Source organism: Phyllobates terribilis, unplaced genomic scaffold (assembly GCF_046119375.1).
Source record: "Phyllobates terribilis strain yellow unplaced genomic scaffold, ASM4611937v1 Scaffold_9__5_contigs__length_417890890, whole genome shotgun sequence".
NCBI lineage: Eukaryota > Metazoa > Chordata > Amphibia > Anura > Dendrobatidae > Phyllobates > Phyllobates terribilis.
The window spans coordinates 380,278,262-380,297,929 of NW_027362769.1; the positions used below are offsets into that span (position 1 = coordinate 380,278,262).

The 19,668-nt window shown below is 46.1% G+C and overlaps 1 protein-coding gene across 1 annotated transcript in view; it reads right to left on the reverse strand.

Moving 5' to 3' along the window:
• The window catches only part of MYO15A (myosin XVA), a 99,798-nt gene that overhangs the window by 8,229 nt on the left and 71,901 nt on the right, over positions 1-19,668 (reverse strand). Inside the window, exons 33-63 of the mRNA XM_073648475.1 lie at positions 19,484-19,575; positions 17,531-17,651; positions 17,395-17,450; positions 16,487-16,666; positions 16,013-16,088; positions 15,774-15,921; positions 15,530-15,662; positions 15,119-15,227; positions 14,858-14,979; positions 14,616-14,675; positions 14,264-14,339; positions 13,581-13,696; positions 13,388-13,506; positions 12,828-12,969; positions 12,502-12,613; positions 11,884-11,958; positions 11,489-11,694; positions 11,242-11,411; positions 11,017-11,089; positions 10,796-10,868; positions 10,620-10,693; positions 10,446-10,528; positions 10,151-10,281; positions 9,535-9,629; positions 9,330-9,407; positions 8,760-8,856; positions 8,464-8,624; positions 5,900-6,033; positions 4,148-4,281; positions 3,732-3,865; positions 3,306-3,446 (exon numbers count right to left, since the gene is read on the reverse strand). Of these exons, the coding sequence (XP_073504576.1) occupies positions 3,306-3,446; positions 3,732-3,865; positions 4,148-4,281; positions 5,900-6,033; positions 8,464-8,624; positions 8,760-8,856; positions 9,330-9,407; positions 9,535-9,629; positions 10,151-10,281; positions 10,446-10,528; positions 10,620-10,693; positions 10,796-10,868; positions 11,017-11,089; positions 11,242-11,411; positions 11,489-11,694; positions 11,884-11,958; positions 12,502-12,613; positions 12,828-12,969; positions 13,388-13,506; positions 13,581-13,696; positions 14,264-14,339; positions 14,616-14,675; positions 14,858-14,979; positions 15,119-15,227; positions 15,530-15,662; positions 15,774-15,921; positions 16,013-16,088; positions 16,487-16,666; positions 17,395-17,450; positions 17,531-17,651; positions 19,484-19,575 (3,521 nt within the window). The remainder of the gene's footprint in view (positions 1-3,305; positions 3,447-3,731; positions 3,866-4,147; positions 4,282-5,899; positions 6,034-8,463; positions 8,625-8,759; positions 8,857-9,329; positions 9,408-9,534; positions 9,630-10,150; positions 10,282-10,445; positions 10,529-10,619; positions 10,694-10,795; positions 10,869-11,016; positions 11,090-11,241; positions 11,412-11,488; positions 11,695-11,883; positions 11,959-12,501; positions 12,614-12,827; positions 12,970-13,387; positions 13,507-13,580; positions 13,697-14,263; positions 14,340-14,615; positions 14,676-14,857; positions 14,980-15,118; positions 15,228-15,529; positions 15,663-15,773; positions 15,922-16,012; positions 16,089-16,486; positions 16,667-17,394; positions 17,451-17,530; positions 17,652-19,483; positions 19,576-19,668) is intronic.

Consider the following 19,668-nt stretch of genomic DNA (forward strand, 5'->3'; position numbering starts at 1 on the left):
TAATGCACTCTCTACCGGTGGGAATAATGCACCCCCTTCGGGTGGGAATAATGCGTCCCCTACAGGTGGGAATAATGTGTCCCCTACAGGTGGGAATAATGCACTCTCTACCGGTGGGAATAATGCTACCCCTATCGGTGGGAATAATGCAACCCCTACAGTTGGGAATAACGCGACCCCTACAGGTTGGAATAATGCACCCCCTACCGGTGGGACTAATGCAACCCCTACAGGTGGGAATAATGCGACCCCTACAGGTTGGACTAATGCGACCCCTACTGGTGGGAATAATGCGACCTCTACCGGTGGGAATAATGTGAACCTTACTGGTGGGAATAATGTGCCCCCTACAGGTGGGAATAATGCGCCCCTTACCAGTGGGAATAATGCGACCCCTACCGGTGGGAGTAATGCGACCCCTGCCGGTTGGAATAATGCACCCCCTACCGGTGGGAATAATGCACCCCTACCGGTGGGAATAATGCGCCCCCTACAGGTGGGAATAATGCACTCTCTACCGGTGGGAATAATGCACCCCCTTCGGGTGGGAATAATGCGTCCCCTACAGGTGGGAATAATGCACTCTCTACCGGTGGGAATAATGCTACCCCTACCGGTGGGAATAATGCGACCCCTACAGGTGGGAATAATGCGACCTCTACCGGTGGGAATAATGTGAACCTTACTGGTGGGAATAATGTGCCCCCTACAGGTGGGAATAATGCGCCCCTTACCAGTGGGAATAATGCGACCCCTACCGGTGGGAGTAATGCGACCCCTGCCGGTTGGAATAATGCACCCCCTACCGGTGGGAATAATGCACCCCTACCGGTGGGAATAATGCGCCCCCTACAGGTGGGAATAATGCACTCTCTACCGGTGGGAATAATGCACCCCCTTCGGGTGGGAATAATGCGTCCCCTACAGGTGGGAATAATGTGTCCCCTACAGGTGGGAATAATGCACTCTCTACCGGTGGGAATAATGCTACCCCTATCGGTGGGAATAATGCGACCCCTACAGGTGGGAATAATGCGACCTCTACCGGTGGGAATAATGTGAACCTTACTGGTGGGAATAATGTGCCCCCTACAGGTGGGAATAATGCGCCCCTCACCAGTGGGAATAATGCGACCCCTACCGGTTGGAATAATGCACCCCCTACCGGTGGGAATAATGCACTCTCTACCGGTGGGAATAATGCGCCCCCTACAGGTGGGAATAATGCACTCTCTACCGGTGGGAATAATGCACCCCCTTCGGGTGGGAATAATGCATCCCCTACAGGTGGGAACAATGTGTCCCCTACAGGTAGGAATAATGCACTTTCTACCGGTGGGAATAATGCTACCCCTACCGGTGGGAATAATGCGACCCCTACAGGTGGGAATAATGCGACCCCCTACTGGTGGGAATAATGCGACCTCTACCGGTGGGAATAATGTGAACCTTACTGGTGGGAATAATGTGCCCCCTACAGGTGGGAATAATGCGCCCCTTACCAGTGGGAATAATGCGACCCCTACTGGTGGGAGTAATGCGACCCCTGCCGGTTGGAATAATGTACCCCCTACCGGTGGGAATAATGCACTCTCTACCGGTGGGAATAATGCACCCCCTACAGGTGGGAATAATGCACTCTCTACCGGTGGGAATAATGCACCCCCTTCGGGTGGGAATAATGCGTCCCCTACAGGTGGGAATAATGTGTCCCCTACAGGTGGGAATAATGCACTCTCTACCGGTGGGAATAATGCTACCCCTACCGGTGGGAATAATGCGACCCCTACAGGTGAGAATAATGCGACCCCTATGGGTTGGAATAATGCACCCCTACCGGCGGGAATAATGCGCCCCCCCACAGGTGGGAATAATGCACTCTCTACCGGTGTGAATAATGCGCCCCCAACAGGTGGGAATAATGCACCCCTACTGGTGGGAATAATGCGCCCCCTACCTGTTGGAATAATGCACCCCTACCGGTGGGAATAATGCGCCCCCTACAGGTGGGAATAATGCACTCTCTAGCGGTGTGAATAATGCGCCCCCTACAGGTGGGAATAATGCACTCTCTACTGGTGGGAATAATGCGCCCCCTACCGGTGGGAATAATGCGCCCCTACAGGTGGGAATAATGCGCCCCCTACAGGTGGGAATAATGCACTCTCTACTGGTGGGAATAATGTGACTCCAACAGGTGAGAATAATGCGCCCCCTACAGGTGGGAATGGAGATGATGACCCCAGATGTCAGTGATATATGACTATTAAGGTGCAATAAATAGGACATTCAGCCGCATTACCGGGGTCCTAAACTTTCCTGAAATGTTATAGTGAGGACACCGTGCAGCTTTCTATGGTATAACATGTCTCAGTTGTGCTTTAATTCAAGGCAGATGCCCTTCTGTCGCCATATCTAATGTGTATGGCGGTGTCATGACTCTTCCCCTCATGGCAGAGGTTAGAAGAAAGAAAGGTCATGTTGAATTTTAACATGCCCAATCCTTTGTTTTCATGGAAGATAGGCAGCTGCCATAGGCATCTGGCAGCGGCTTATTCTGCTTTCTGCACAGAGAACACATGCAGGCTCAGCTGAGCAGAGCATTTATGCATTTGGGGGGAGAGGTCAGGGTTGATGGTTATTGCCTGTGTATAGACACCTTTATTATATTTCTGCCGCCTTTACTCCAAATTTACAATTTCTGCTAACGATCCTAAATGATGAGATGGGTTTAATGAATATTGGTGAGTGATAAGTGGAAACCAGGAACGTACCCATGGCTACCGGCTCTGACTCGGGGTCCACAGGCAAAGCAGAAGACAAGAAGTGACGCGAGAGGAGGTCCCATAGACAGAAGAGACAAGTTATAAAGACGGAAGCAGAAGAAAACTTTATATAGAAGCAAAAGATTATTTTACATTTCTTCATTAAATGTCTTCATAAAGACATAAGGAAATAAAAGTTTTCCAGAGTTCTAAGATACTTTGTGTTTTCAATTCCTAACTACTTTCAGGATCTTTGCTTACGGTCAGTGAACGGCTTTCTAGTTTCCGTTCACTAACCAGAAGCAAAGATCCTGATAAGGGCGAGGAACTGACCCACAAAAGGTCAGAACTTCATTATACAGTGATTGAGTGTTAGAAAACTGGAAAACCCTTTAAATGGCGGATCAATAGCTACTTTTAAACTATGAGGGTGGGAAAAGGACGGGTTGATCATTCAGGCTGACTAATTGCTATTTCCGGCATGGTTCCCTTCCATCGGTGCTAGATGACGCAGCGTATGACAGGCGGCCGCTGCTTTACCTGCTCCAGCTGCAGCTGCGTTACCCGCTGTGACATCATATCACCCAGCATGATGTCAACGTAAGGGTAGCTGAGGCCCGGGGCGGGACGCTGGGTCCTAGTGCTCTGGATATCCTTCAGAGGAAACGTCACCATCAGCTCCTGGAAAACAGATTTAAATGTGACCAATCAGATAAAATCGCTATGTTATTGTGAATCGGGGACGTAATGCATTATTGGGGCGACACCTTTGGGCTTTATTTTTTGGAAAAAACCCAATGCAGTTCTGAGTGCAGATGTTGCTTTATGAAAGAACCATATGGCGGCACATAGAGTGCATCTGTAATATGGACCAGCAGGGCCTCTGTGTTACCGCCATACGGGATCTGTGTGCGGCTTTGCTGTGTGCATGGACCCCTAGGGTCAGTCATCGTCCTAGATACATACGTGGGTCTCTTTGTTGAGGAAGTTCAGGCCGTTCTGATTGATGGCCAGGATGCACGGAGAGACCACCATGTTGTTACTGCAACTCTGGATGTAGAAGAAAGAGGAGCCGAACATGGGGAAAGCGCTGACCAGACCTGCGGGAAGAAGCCGGCAATGTATGAGTTCAGCCCCGTGTGTATCAGGCAATGGCTTATAGGACAATTCCCCCAAGGGTGAGTTCACTCGCAGAATCCATGGAAGAGAATGGAGACTCCGCAGATATAGACAGATATAGACTTCTTTATGGCGGGTACAGGTGCAGTCCTGCCGGGAATAGTAGCAGCCGCTGCCGCCCTGGAGAGTTATCTATGCTCCTTTGCTCATCACTGGATCTAGGAATTGCCAGTTGAGCAATATTAGTGTTAGTCATTTATTACCTAAGAACTGAGCCCGTCCCTGGTGCGGGCTGAGAGGTTGGATCTGCTGCATATGATGCATCACCATGTTCAGCCAGGACTGAGGCTTCACCACCTTGTAGTACTGGCTGGGGATGTAGTCCTGCACCTCCCGACTGTAGGAAGAAGGGACACAGGGACTTATTGTATGGAGGCTGTGCTACATGTGGAGGCTGTGCTTTATATGTGGAGGCTGTGCTATATGTGGAGGCTGTGCTTTATATGTGGAGGCTGTGCTATATGTGGAGGCTGTGCTATATGTGGAGGCTGTGTTGAAAATTGAGGCTGTGCTACATATGGAGGCTGTGCTATATTTGGAGGCTGTGTTACATATGTAGGCTGTGCTATATATGGAGAGTGTGCTATATATGGAGGCTGTACTACATAGGGAGGCTGTGCTATATGTGGAGGCTGTGCTATATATGGAGAGTGTGCTATATATGGAGGCTGTGCTACATGTGGAGGCTCTGCTATATGTAAGCTGTGCTACATGCGGAGGCTGTGCTGTATGTGGAGGCCGTGCTATATGTGGAGGCTGTGCTTTATATGCAGGCTGTGCTACATGTGGAGGCTGTGCTACATGTGGAGGCTGTGCTGAAAATGGAGGCTGTGTTATATGTGGAGGCTGCGTTACATATGGAGGCTGTGCTACATGTGGAGGCTGTGCTACATGTGGAGGCTGTGCTACATGTGGAGGCTGTGCTACATGTGGAGGCTGTGCTGAAAATGGAGGCTGTGTTACATGTGGAGGCTGTGTTACATGTGGAGGCTGTGTTACATATGGAGGATGTGCTATATATGGAGGCTGTGTTACATATGGAGGCTGTGCTATATGTGGAGGCGGTGCTATATATGGAGGGCGTGCTATATATGGAGGCTATGCTACATATGGAGGCTGCGCTACATATGGAGGCTGTGCTAGATGTGGAGGCTGGGCTGTATATGGAGGCTGTGCTACATGTGGAGGCTGGGCTGTATATGGAGGCTGTGCTACATGTGGAGGCTGGGCTGTATATGGAAGATGTGCTACATGTGGAGACTGGGCTGTATGTGGCGGCTGTGCTATATGTGGAGGCTGTGTTACTTATGGAGGCTGTGCTACATATGGAGGCTGTGCTATATATGGAGGCTGTGCTATATGTGGAGGCTGTGCTATATGTGGAGGCTGTGCTACATATGGAGGCTGTGCTACATATGGAGGCTGGGCTGTATATGGAGGCTGGGCTATATGTCGAGGCTGTGTTACATATGGAGGCTGTGCTATATGTGGAGGCACTGCTGTATATGGAGGCTGTGCTATATGTGGAGGCTGTGTTACATATGGAGGCTGTGCTATACGGGGAGGCTATGCTGTATATGGAGGCTGTGCTATATGTGGAGGCTTTGTTACATATGGAGGCTGTGCTATATGTGGAAGTTGTGCTGTATATGGAGGCCGTGTTATATGTGGAGGCTGTGTTACATATGGAGGCTGTGCTATATGTGGAGGTTGTGCTGTATATGGAGGCTGTGTTATATGTGGAGGCTGTGTTACATATGGAGGCTGTGCTATATGGGGAGGCTATGCTGTATATGGAGGCCGTGTTATATATGGAGGCTGTGTTACATATGGAGGCTGTGCTATATGTGGAGATTGTGCTGTATATGGAGGCTGTGATGTATCAAGCAGGGTGAATAGAAATACTTATATACAGGGAAGCAGAGGAATAAGTTGGTGAGGAGGAGGATACGCACGCAGTCGGCAGGTAGACGCTGTCCTTGGCACGATGCTGCAAAGCTGCCAGTCTCGATATCTGCTGAAACTGCGCCTCCGTGGGTTTAGCGTGAGAAAAAACATTGAAAAGTCCTTTCAAGTAATCCGGTAACACCTGCGGAGCAAGAACACCCTAACATGAAGATGGAGACCCCCAAGTATCAGTGCTATTTTCATATACTCCAAGTATCAGCGTCGCTATCCTGTACCCCAAGTGTCAGTGTCATTATCCTGTACCCCAAGTGTCAGTGTCATTATCCTGTACCCCGAGTGTCAGTGCCATTATCCTGTACTCCGAGTATCAGTGTCATTATCCTGTACCCCGAGTGTCAGTGTCATTATCCTGTACCTCAAGTATCAGTGTCATTATCCTGTACCCCAAATGAGAGCGTCATTATCCTGTACCCCAAGTGTCAGTGTCATTATCCTGTATCCCAGGTGTCATTATCCTGTACCCCAGGTGTCATTATCCTGTACCCCAGGTGTCACAGTACTTGTTATGAGGAGCCATCAGTGTCAGGTTCATTATCGTGTACCCGAAGTGTCATTATCCTGTACCCCAAGTATCAGTGTCCTTATCCTGTTCCCCGAGTGTCAGTGTCATTATCCTGTACCCCAAGTGTCATTATCCTGTACCCCGAGTATCAGTGTCATTATCCTTTACCCCAAGTGTCAGTGTCATTATCCTGTACCCCAAGGGTTATTATCCTGTACCCCGAGTGTCAGGTTCATTATGCTGTACCCCAAGTGTCATTATCCTGTACCCCGAGTGTCAGTGTCATTATCCTGTACCCCGAGTGTCAGTGTCATTATCCTGTACCCCGAGTATCATTATCCTGTACCCCGAGTGTCAGTGTCATTATCCTTTACCCCGAGTATCATTATCCTGTACCCCAAGTGTCGGTGTCATTATCCTGTACCCACAGTGTAAGTGTCATTATCCTGTACCCCAAGTATCAGTGTCATTATCCTGTTCCCCGAGTATCAGTGTCATTATCCTGTACCCCAAGTATTAGTGTCATTATCCTGTACCCCGAGTGTCAGTGTCATTATCCTGTACCCCGAGTGTCAGAGTCATTATCCTGTACCCCGAGTGTCAGAGTCATTATCCTGTACCCCGAGTGTCAGAGTCATTATCCTGTACCCCGAGTGTCAGTGTCATTATTCTGTACCCGAGTGTCAGTGTCATTATCCTGCACCCCAAGTGTCAGTGTCATTATCCTGCACCCCAAGTGTCAGTGTCATTATCCTGTACCCCGAGTATCAGTGTCATTATCCTGTACCCCGAGTGTCAGTGTCATTATCCTGTACAAGAGTGTCAGTGTCATTATCCTGCACCCCAAGTGTCAGTGCCATTATCCTGTACCCCGAGTGTCAGTGTCATTATCCTGTATCCCAGGTGTCATTATCCTGTACCCCAAGTGTCAGTGTCATTATCCTGTATCCCAGGTGTCATTATCCTGTACCCCAAGTGTCAGTGTCATTATCCTGTACCCCGAGTGTCAGTGTCATTATCCTGTATCCCAGGTGTCATTATCCTGTACCCCAAGTGTCAGTGTCATTATCCTGTATCCCAGGTGTCATTATCCTGTACCCCAAGTGTCAGTGTCATTATCCTGTATCCCAGGTGTCATTATCCTGTACCCAAAGTGTCAGTGTCATTATCCTGTACCCCGAGTGCCAGTGTCATTATCCTGTATCCCAGGTGTCATTATCCTGTACCCCAAGTGTCAGTGTCATTATCCTGTACCCCGAGTGCCAGTGTCATTATCCTGTACCCCGAGTTCCAGTGTCATTATCCTGTACCCCAGGTGTCATTATCCAGTACCCCAGGTGTCATTATCCTGTACCCCAAGTGTCATTATCCAGTACCCCAGGTGTCATTATCCTGTATCCCAGGTGTCATTATCCTGTACCCCAGGTGTCATTATCCTGTATCCCAGGTGTCATTATCCTGTACCCCAAGTGTCATTATCCTGTACCTCAGGTGTCATTATCCTGTATCTCAGGTGTCATTATCCTGTATCCCAGGTGTCATTATCCAGTACCCCAGGTGTCATTATCCAGTACCCCAGGTGTCATTATCCTGTATCCCAGGTGTCATTATCCTGTACCCCAGGTGTCATTATCCTGTACCCCAGGTGTCATTATCCTGTATCTCAGGTGTCATTATCCTGTACCCCAGGTGTCATTATCCTGTACCCCAGGTGTCATTATCCTGTATCTCAGGTGTCATTATCCTGTACCCCAGGTGTCATTATCCTGTACCCCAGGTGTCATTATCCTGTACCCCAGGTGTCATTATCCTGTATCTCAGGTGTCATTATCCTGTACCCCAGGTGTCATTATCCTGTACCCCAGGTGTCATTATCCAGTACCCCAGGTGTCATTATCCTGTACCCCAGGTGTCATTATCCTGTACCCCAGGTGTCATTATCCTGTACCCCAGGTGTCACAGTACTTGTTATGAGGAGCCATCATGTTGCCCCCCATACACACATCCCTCTTGATGTAGATGAGGGGGCTCAGTGCCCCCCGTATATACCTGGTTATAGTGCATGGTCACATATAACTCGTTTTCAAACTTGAGTGGTTGTGCCCAGATGACGCGTCTGAACCAGAACATGTAGTTGCTGTCGATCTTCTCCATCTCGGCGGACACGTCCAGGATGTACTCCTTCCTGTTGATGGGTCTCACATTCTGACCTGCACATGACAACAATAAAGAAGACATTTTCTTCTCCTGGATATGCTCCTCTTGAAGCCCTATATACGGTGTCAGATCACCGGAGAATAGGACGACACTACGGCCCAGGAGAGAGCACAGTCTTCACTACTTACCCCTATTAGTCACCGCAAAAATAGCATATTCATTGTACGCCTCGTCCCTGTGTACCCCCATCTCCGTGCAGATCTCCTCGATGACATCAAAGGCCACCTGCAGATAATATCCATAAGAGAGACAATCGTCCATACACAGGATCCATGGAACGTCCACATAATTCCAATAATCCGGCACTTAAAGGGGTTGTCCGGGGAAATAAAGTTATCATGCCTATCCACAGGATTGGTGATAGCATGTTGATCCGTGGGGGTCCGACAGCCAGGACTGCTGCCGTTCGTCAAAACGGGGAATTTTTATCTCCGTTACAATAGAGCTGCACGTGCTCGACCACCGCTCCATTCATTCTCTAGGGGATGGCTTGGCTTATTTCTGGAAGCCCCATAGAGAATGAATGGAGGATGGTCGGTCATCCCACCTGCAACGCCATTCTGTAATTTGGATAAAAGTTCCCCGTTCTGCCGATCAGTGCAGGTCCCAGCAGTCGGAACCCCACCAATCAGTAAGTTATCACCTAACTTGTTCTAACTGGACAACCCCTTTAATTATTTTTCCAGAATTTCACCTACCGAACAAGTCTTTATCTTGAGATGTCGCTCAATTCCTCCGGGCAGTAGAAACAGCTGTCTCTTGGAGCTCCTCCCAGCCTGCGGGTAAATATAGTTTGCTGGTAAAACAATCAAAATTCTTAAAATAATGAATATAAGACGCCCCAAGTGGTAAAACATAGGTACTGCAGGATTAGGAGTCCCACTTTATTGGTTTTCTACTTACCACCATTGCTTTTAGCTCCATTGCACTGGGGTGCTCAGATCGCCCTCCATACTGCAGGGTCTTACGCAGATTCTGCTCGCAGGCTTTTGCGATCCCTGATTAAGGTGAATATTAGGAAATAAATTATTTCAAAATATAAAAAGACTTTGAGGGTGATTTACTGCTTGTTAAAATTTGCAACCGTTCTTGAGATATTAACACTTTTCTTTTGTTTACAACTCGTTGTCTAGGAGACCGACCACCGTGGCTGTCTAGCTTGCAAGCACTGCTCTGAAGCTGGCTGGGATTAGGAGGTAACAGCTCGCTCCAGCTTTAAGACAACGCTTACAAGCTCAATAGAAACCAGCTTGTGAGCACGGCGCATGTTTTGTTGTCTACAGCGGTTTTCGGTTTCCAAGGCAACAAGCTGTAAATAAAAGAAAAAGTGTTGATATCTCAAGAACGGCTGAAAATTTTAAGAAGGAGTAAATGGCAAAATTGCTCATATTTACGAGCTCTATCCAAAAATACTCACTTGTGAAGATGGTGAATAACACTGTAAATAAGACAATTGCCCGGCGGACAGTACTTGTACTCAGGTGGTATATAGAAGTGTGGTCTCGTATGTTTTAGTTACCTTGGAAGTGCAGACCTGGACTTCGGCATGTGTCCTGAAGAAATTTAAATAGGTATGGCTTGAGGACTTCGGAGCATCGGTGATATGCGGTGAGGATGTACAGGAGCCGCCATCCTCGCTGACAACTGTCCCTGTAATAGAAACATGTCTTACAGGTCACATAGCAATATAGGCAAGGGAGCGAGCAGTTTCCAAAAATGTTTGCTGTCTTCATGTATTGACCCTTCAAGTGTCCCAACAGGGAAAATGCGAGCCTGGTAGCCTCTGGGGTAGGAGAGTACGGCAAGCGACTTACGTCTTAGTGCTGGAGTTGTCAGTAATCTGCTTGACGATTTGGCAGTAGCCTTCATCCTTCAAGACCTCATGGTCCCCGCACAGCTGCAATGACAAGGAGCGAACAGTCCCCAAAAAATAGACTTTTACTAATGCACAATTTGCAAAAAAAAAAAAAGCCGCCATCCTCCCTTACCTTCAGAACTGTGCACACCACATCCAGCTCGGACTGACCCTTCATCGGTGCATCCCCCATAAACCTCATCACAGCTGCAGCAGAGACAATGGGAGGTTTTAGTATATTGGGCGGGATATATATATGGATCCATGCGATGCAGCTAGTGTATACCTTTATATACGCGGGGTACTTACCTAGGAACAGGTCAGAGGCGACTCTGTTCATGCTGCTATCGCTGAACTCGATCAGCGACTCTTGTACGGGATTCTAGGCAAATGCAGAGAGTATCATTAATACAAGAATCCGGGGGTCTCCAACCACCCTGAATCATAACCCCTCAAGGCTGTCAGGCTATGCTGGGAGTTGTAGTTTTGCAACAGCTGCGGAGCCATGTTGTAAGTAACTGTGAACTCGCCTTGGTAAATTTCATCATATCTGCCGGGTCTTTGAACTCTCGACTCTTCTTCGATCCTTGTTTAGAAGACTCTCTGCATTAAAAAGCAAAAAAAAAATATATATATATATATATATATATATATATATATATATATATATATATATATATATATATATAAACCAAGTCTGTCCACCCCTGTACGGCCACATCCAATCTCATGTATGCTACAAATGCTGGCGTTACCCAGACGTCTTGGCCGCCTCCTCTTGCGCCAACATCCTCTGCCCCTCTCGGAAATACTTTTTGGCGAATTCCAGCATGTTATACGAGCTCCCCTGCAGCACGATCTCCGAAGTGTCCACCTCCGTATATTCATCCAGGCTCTCGGCATATTCACTAGGCGTGGGCGACCCCTGGAAAAACACGACGTAATATTGAGTCCACTCATTTTTTTTTATTGAAACTGAAAAAAAAAGTTTTACCAACTTACATCCATTTTCTTATCAAATTCATGAGCCACGGCCGCTGAGGCCACGGCAACAGCCACCGCCGCAGACACCGCCGCTCGGCTCTGACGATTTCTCGGCTCTTCTTTCCGATCGGCTGGAAGGTTCACAAAATCCGGAGCCACTACCGGCTGCACACACTCAACTGGGAAGAGTCCGGCCCGGCCATGGAGGGCCCCAAATTTCCAGCCTGGGAGATAACAGATTGCGTTGACGTCCATTGATTGATTGGGTATTTACATACTTTGATGTAGCAGAGCTGAATATGCTGTCCTAAGCTTCATATAAAAAAGAAGACATATCTACACATGGTGGATAATTCATGCACATGGGGATCACAGCAATGAAGAGATAAGTAGACCATGCTTGGAAAACCCACCGAAATCCTGAGTGCCGCGTCTCAGCTCCTCCAAATACATCACCTTCTTCCGCACCACACAGCCATAGCTTTGGCCTGTGCAAGGATCCATGAAGGCAGCATTAAGAATTCACAGACGATGTTAGAAAGATGCAACAGCTTAAACACGTGACCTTAAAGGACATTTTTTTTACTTAAATGCATGTATTTCGGTCTAAAAATAATTTTTGCAATTCATTTTTTATTAAAAATTTGTCTCATTGTTTAATGGTTGTAAAATGAGTCAATTGAAAATCCATCAGTGAACTCTTTCTAACCGGGAGTTTGAAACTCACTTACCTGTCTTTTACTGAGCTCCTCTCAGCTGATTTATGGCCACATCAAAGTTCAGCACAACTTTGATGTGGTCTGTGGTTATGTATCAGCACACAGGAAGCTAAAAGAATTACAAACTCACTGTTGGATCCTCAGTTAACTCATTCTTTAAAAAAAAAAAAGCCAAAAGGGTGTAATTTTTTTTGTGAAATCCAATTAGAAAAATTATTTTTAGCCCCAACTACAGAAAAATAAACAAATATATCCGATCCGTAACATTAATTTCTATAAATTGGGGATCACATGCGTCCCCCCCCAGCTCACCTTTCTGCAGTCCTTCCACAGGCTGCAATCGAATGATGTCTCCTTTATGGAAGCTCAGGAAACTTTTGTCTTCTGTGACATAATTTTGCACAGCGACCACATAGTTAGAGTCCTGAGAAGACAAAAAAAAAAAGACAAATCAGTTTCGCCTAAAAGTAAATGACAAGTGCATATAATGGTGTGGAGAGACAGGTAGTGTGCGGGACCCACTCGCTTCCTGTCCTCCTTTATTGTTCTCTCCTGAGCTTCATCAGCACGTGGCTTTATATATGGACGCTTAGACCTAGCCGACGCCATGATGGTTATAGCTGACCATGGACACTCACCTTCTTCAGCTCCATTAAGAAGCAATCTACCAAACTCTTCACCTGGCTGGACCGCGACGAGAAAAGGATAAGTTTCTCATTGGTCAGGTTAAACTCCAGCATGTTCTTGGAGAGTACGGTGACGAACATGATGTCCGTGTAACTGTATGGAGAGAAGGAAGGAAGAACATTTTTTTGGGAATGGACTAAGGGTCCGATTCATGAAAGAGCTTTTGCCAGAATTCTCTCGTAAAACTCTTTCCGATGTTGCAAAATTTTTGTTCCAACTTGAAATTGTATCAACTTTTGGCGGAACTGGTGTGTGGCACCAAATTCTTCAAAACGGCGCAGCGAATTTTATGCAAAATGAAAAAAAAAATCAAATCTTTATTTTTTGGTTTTCAATGAAAAGAAGAATGAAAAGCGCAAATGAAAAATAGACAAAAAATGGTGCAAATGCCAGTAATGGATGGCAGCCAAAGTCTTGGATTTCTGAAAAAGTGATTATAGTCTTTGGCCGACAACCTCGGCTCCTGTCTTTTACTGCCCCCTAGTGGTGATGAAGCTCAGCACCCACATACCTGTAGCTCCTCAGGACTCGCAGCTGTTCCGGGCTGTTGCTTCCACTTTTCAGCATCTTCAGGAGCTTTATCCCAGTATGAGAAACCCCAAGAATCTGTACCCCGGTGCCAACGCTGCCCTGTAGAAGAAAGCGGAGCTGCCACTCAAGTCACCAGGGAAAACTCCAGACATTGTGGTGGTGGAAGGACTTACTGCAGCTGGGAAAAGCCTTGAGAAATACACCTCCCACTCCTCCCGTGCGGCAGTCACAACCTTTTTTTTCACCACGTCGTCTGCGATGGCGCTGAGAGAATCCACTCTGTACTCCGCTGTGGGGATCAAACAAAAATTCATGCTGCAGAAAAATCTTCTCCATGTGAACAGACCCAATGATATTTGTCCACCATGGTGTGAATTGATTGGCAGGACCTGGTCCACTGCGCACGCTGTGGCCGGTTTACTAGACCCATGAGATCTGCTTCCTACCTGGCGGCATCTTTTTATTAGCCAGCTAGGCGTTGCAATGTGATGTCGCGCCAGGCCAGCTAATCAAAAGAAGAGCCGCGGATCCCATCAGGTAAGCGGCGGTTTCTCCAGCAGCCACAGATCACTGACGTGCCTGACGGCCCAGGTCCTGCAAAGCGATTTGCACCAACTCTGCCCATTAAGGTACTTTTTGGGATTAGCAATTCTATTGGCGCTGGCATCCAGCCCGGTCCTCAGTGGCAGCCCCGTATCCTGGGCACATCTGCTGCTGTCATGACGTCTCAGTCCCTTATAAGCCAAGAGGCGTCCAGGATCCTTGGCTGGGTGCAGAAATGAAGACCAGCTGCCACTGAGGACCGGACAGGACGATGGATCCGGTCAGTCCTTCCTTGATTACCGGCTCGGCTCACCTAGCAGAGACCTCATCTTCTGTCTCTCCTCCCGGTTGATCCTGATGCAGCTCTCGGACATGGTGTCATTGATGATCTGTGATACGGCAGAGCAAAGGGCATAATGCAAATGTGGAAATGCTGCACCTTCAATTTGCAAAGTATGTTTTTTTTTGTGGAACTACAACTTCCAGCATGTCCTGCAAAAAAAAACAGTTATCATCTATCCACAGACAATTAGTCAGATCAGCTATGGACAGGTGATAACTTAAAGGTATCCCCAGTGGATACTTTTCACCGAACAACCCCTTTAATTAGCAGATTGTGCAAATGGAGTTTCCATATCAGCTTTTGGGGAGATGAGGAGTCTCACCTGCTTGAAGATGAGGTCCAGGATGAGAGGGTTGTTGATGCTGTCTCTGGGGTAAAAAACCTGGAAAAAAAAATAAAATCTTATTTCCAAAGTTTTAGAAATGTGCATTTTAATTGCATTTTTTTTTAAAGATGGTTGCCAATATAAGGTTCACCACTTTACATCCCGCCAGTCTGCGGAAAGCAGCAGATCGACAATGGCGGCCATATTGTTTTTTGTAAGTGTTGGGGTGGATATTGCACCTCTTTCCTGATGTGGATCCTCCAGGACACGTTGCTGTAGGTGTAAAACTCCTCGCTATATTGCCGATGCAACTGCGTCTGGATATTCTCCTGTTCCTCCGACAGCTCCCGCGAGACTGACACTGAGAGGCGGAAAAAAAAAAGAGTACAAGAACTCATACCTGCTCTATCAGGGGGGGAATAAAAGTTATTATCGGGGTCTTCCTTTCCTGTTTTGTATTAGATTCTGTAACTTTGCCATACCCAATATATAGGCATTACCTATGGGAGCTGTGGTGGGCCTCACGGCACTGACTGGTGGTGGGCTGGCGGGCTTCTTCTGCTTAATGCTCGGGACAGGTTTTACCAATGCGACTGTGTCTCTGGAAGCCTAGAGATCAGAAATGGTGGATATAATCTTATGTGTCTCCATATTTTAGTTTTCAAGACCAAAATGTTCTGCTTAATAATTTTATAATATATCTTTATAGGGTTTTCAGCTCCAAATCCACTGCATGATAAATGTAGTAAAGATACCTACAGCCACCACTAGAGGGAGCTTGAAGATTTATTCCTATGTAATTCAGTATGCAGTGAGCTCCTAAGCTCCCCCTAGTGGCGACTGTGGGCAGACAGGATTTTTGCATGACCGTACTTGTGCTTTCTAGCCTTTTCATAGAGCGTCTGCTTTACCTTAGGAACATAAGACATATTGGAGACAGGCGAAGGTCCCGCAAGTGGTCGATTGGACATTTGCCCCTTGAGTATCTTCAAAGCTTCTTCATGTGGGTCCATTTTCCTTCCAAAAATTTTAGGTGGCTCCCTCCTATAAACCAAAGAGAGCACCTAATCAAATTGTAATTGATGGCACTAGTCTGTAACCCAAAGCCATGCTGGGACTTGTAGTTTCATCACTGGTTTAAGATGGTTGACTCACCTTACCGGAGCGGGGACCGGTCTGGTCGCACCTGGCTGCTTGTACTGATTTATGATATCTTTGATGTTGTGCGATGGTTCGGAAAAATGTTCTGAATTTAGGGTGCTGTGATGGATGCGATCCTCTGGATGCATCTGACTGGAGGGTCCTGAAACGGCAACGTTCTCTATAGGATTGCCAGACAAGCCAATGGCCGTCGGGGACCCCCTACCCCCCACCATATAGAAGGGCGTACTCACCAGGTGTGTAACGGAAGGAGCTGTCCCTGGTTGGAGATCTTCGGGTCCGGTAGGGAGATCCATTTTCGACGTTGCTCTGGGAGGCAAATCAGAAAGTAGAATTAAAGGGGTTTTCCAGAATCTTGATACTGTTGGCCTACCTTTAGGATAGGTCATCAGTGTCAGATCGATGAGGGTCCTACACCCAGTAACCCCACTAATCAGCCATTTGCAGCTTTTGCTGCACCAGTGTACAGAGCATTGGTGCCACAGCTCCGTACACCATGTAGTGGCCATTCTTAGGTACTGCAGCACTGCTCTATTGAAGTAAATGAGTGCTGACCTGCAGTACTCAAGATCGGCCACTAAACTACCAGCGCTGTACATCCAGCCACCATAGGAGATGAAAACAGCACCCCCATCGATTTGATATTGATTAGCTATCCTATTAATGGATCATCTATTTATCAATCCTGTACATTGCTTGCCACGTACATGGCTCGGTGTCCCAGTCCTGGGCATTGGAGCTACGGTAGGAGTCACCCTATAAGAACTGGCTCTGCTGGATGGAGTCTTCATGCCTTGTTTCGGACTGCTGGAAATGGAAGGACTGACAGATGAATTGCTGATCATTTGCTGCTGCAGAGCCATCGCCTGCATGGTCATCTGCTGGGCCTGGAGATTAGGAGATGAAAAACAATATATATCTTCAGTAACCTGGTCACTTATCTACATACAAGTATACACAGACCCTGCCCTGCTTTCTACAATAATCAACGCCAATTGGAATAATACAGGAAAGCCTACATCATAGCCCACATCCCCCTCTAAAAGTTAAAGGGGCATTTCCATCTTCACAGATGGATATTGTTGGACAGTATGTGTAAAATCTTCGTTTAAAGGGTTTTTTCTCTTTCTATAGATGTATACTGTTGTATAGAGCTTGTAAAAAGAAGCACTTTTGCAATTTACTGCTTATTAAAATTTGCAGCCGTTCTTGAGATATTAACACTTTTCTTTTGTTTACAGCTCGTTGCCTAGGAAACCGACCACCGCTTCTATCTAGTTTTTAAGCACTGAGCGACGTTAGGAGTCAACAAAGCTTTCCAGCGATCCCGGCCAACTTGAAAACACTGCTTACAAGCTCAATAGGAAAGAGCATATAAGCACTGCGCATGTTTTTCTGTCAAGCAGCGGTGGTCGGTCTCCAAAGCAATGAACTGTAAGCAAAAGAAAAGTCTTAATATTTCAAGAACGATTGAAAATTTAAATAAGCAATAAATTGCAAAATTGCTTGTATTTACAAGCTCTGTCCGACAATACCCCATTTATAAAAATGGAAATAGTCTCTTTAAGGGGGTTGTTGCTCCATTAGTAAGGTCAGTCTGGAGGACGGTACTCACCAGTAACATGGCCTGCTGGTTGATATAGGCTTGTTGCTGAGCGTACATGCTTTGCTCTACAGAAAGAAATGAAAGATATATGAGTATACAGTATATATGTATATATGCATATTAGTGATTGATGTATTACACTCACCGTTACGGTGCGATCCTTCACCAGGTAAATTGGATTCTCCGGGCACCTCGGTGCCATCCCTGCCGCCCACACCTCCGCCCCCCTTCATTTTCTGGGACATCGCCGTCAGTTTTTCCAGATCCTACAGAGGAGAAGAGATGCAGGTAAGTGGCCTAAACCCACACAGGGATGAGCTGGAACGTGATATCTGACAAAGAGCGAGATGGTGGGGGGGGATCAGGTGTCAGCAGGAAACCATTGTGTCCATGTAAGTCCTGCCAACCAGTACAGCCACACAAAAATATTACACAGACTATATGACTGCTATTAACGAGTCCAGAAATCTTCATCAGAGTATTTAGAAGTGCTACTTATATCATATCCCCATGACAACACCTCTTGGCCTAACCATCGTTTTAATTTTTTATTTCATAAATCAATAATTCAAATTAAAATAAGAAACTTTCTAATATGTCTCATAAGAGAAATCTGCTTCTTTCTCCTCCTGGACTGATCTATTATTCTTAATTCATGGATAAAATCTGTCTTCAGTGCAAAATTTCCTATTACTGAGATAGATGACAGTTGGTGCTTATAAAGTTCTATGGAGAACTGTAACTGTCATTTCAGAAGGATATCTGTCTCTGCCTCTAACTCCGCCCCCTCATTTCTCCATAGAACTTTTAAAGCACCAACTGTCATCTCTTATCTCAGTAACGGGAAGATCTGCCTTCACTGAAGACACATTTTATATATTTTACCTGTGATTTGAGAGTAAAAGATCAGAGCAGGAAAAGAAAGAAGCAGATTCCTTTTATAAGATATATTACAAAATTACTTATTTTCATGTGCAGTATTGATTTACGAAATAAAAATTATAAAGACGGTTACTCTAAGTTTTCTAGAAAACGTAACAAGAAATAATAGTAAAAAATTTGAGTGGTGGCTATGAGGATCAATGGTCCTGGTAGCATGCCGCAACAGGAAGAGTTGTCATAGGGACACATGCAACTATAAAGCCCTGAAAGATCCACTTGTATAAAGCCTGTCAAAATCTTATCAAATGCAATTCAGGGATGGCACCCTGCAGCAGACAGTGCATGGAGGGAGCAATAGGATACAGTAATACCGTGTGCGGAGTGCACGGACCTAGTTCACTGCCTCAGACACGGTCACAGAGATCTGGTATCTTACCTTTATATATGATCATCATTTTACCGTTTACAGCCACCCATGATATCAAGTAACACATATCCTGCACTGATCTTGAGCTACACGGTCATTTCTTCTCTAGTCACCTCCAGAGCTGCATTCAAAATTCTCCTGCATTATCTTTAAAGGGTTATTCCAATCTTCCTAAATTAATGTTGTTGGATAGAGCTGGTAAAAACACACACTTTTGCAATTTACTGCTTATTAAAATTTTCAGCCATTCTTGAGATATTAAGACTTTTTCTTTTGTTTACAGCTCGTTGCCTAGGAGACCGACCACCGCTGCTGTGTAGCAAGTAAGCATTGCACTGAATCTGGCTGCTGGGATTAGGAGATAACAGCGCACCCCAGAGATCCTGGAAAAATTGAAAACAGTTCTTACAAGCTCAACAGAAAATAATTTATATGCACTGCACATGTTTTGCTGTTTAGCAGTGGTGGTCGGTCTCCAAGGCAATAAGCTGTAAAGAAAAGAATATTGTGAATATCTAAAGAACTACTGAAAATTTTAACAAGCAGTAAATTACAAAAATGTTTGTATTTACAAGCTCTATCCGACAATATCCCATTTATGATGATGGGGATAACACTTTAATTCTGGCTCCAAAACCTATATAATAATCCCTATATTTCTGTTACAAGTAGAAAAATAAAACTCCATCGCCTGCAATGCACCGAAGAGATAAGTTTGCCAGCACAGCGCCAGCAGAATTCTGGATGTCCTGGACTAAATGCAAATTACTGCCTCATATAATATCTTACCCCATTTCCATAAGACAGAACAGGATCAAACAGGCTGTCTAAGTAATGATCCATGCCTTTCTGAGTAGGGGGCTCGCTGAAGGTATCCGAGTCTGCTGGCACAAAAAAGCATCAATTAAAATCAGATGTATTGCAGCACACTCTGATTATCTGTACATCGTATATATTTACAGGTGCTTCTCACA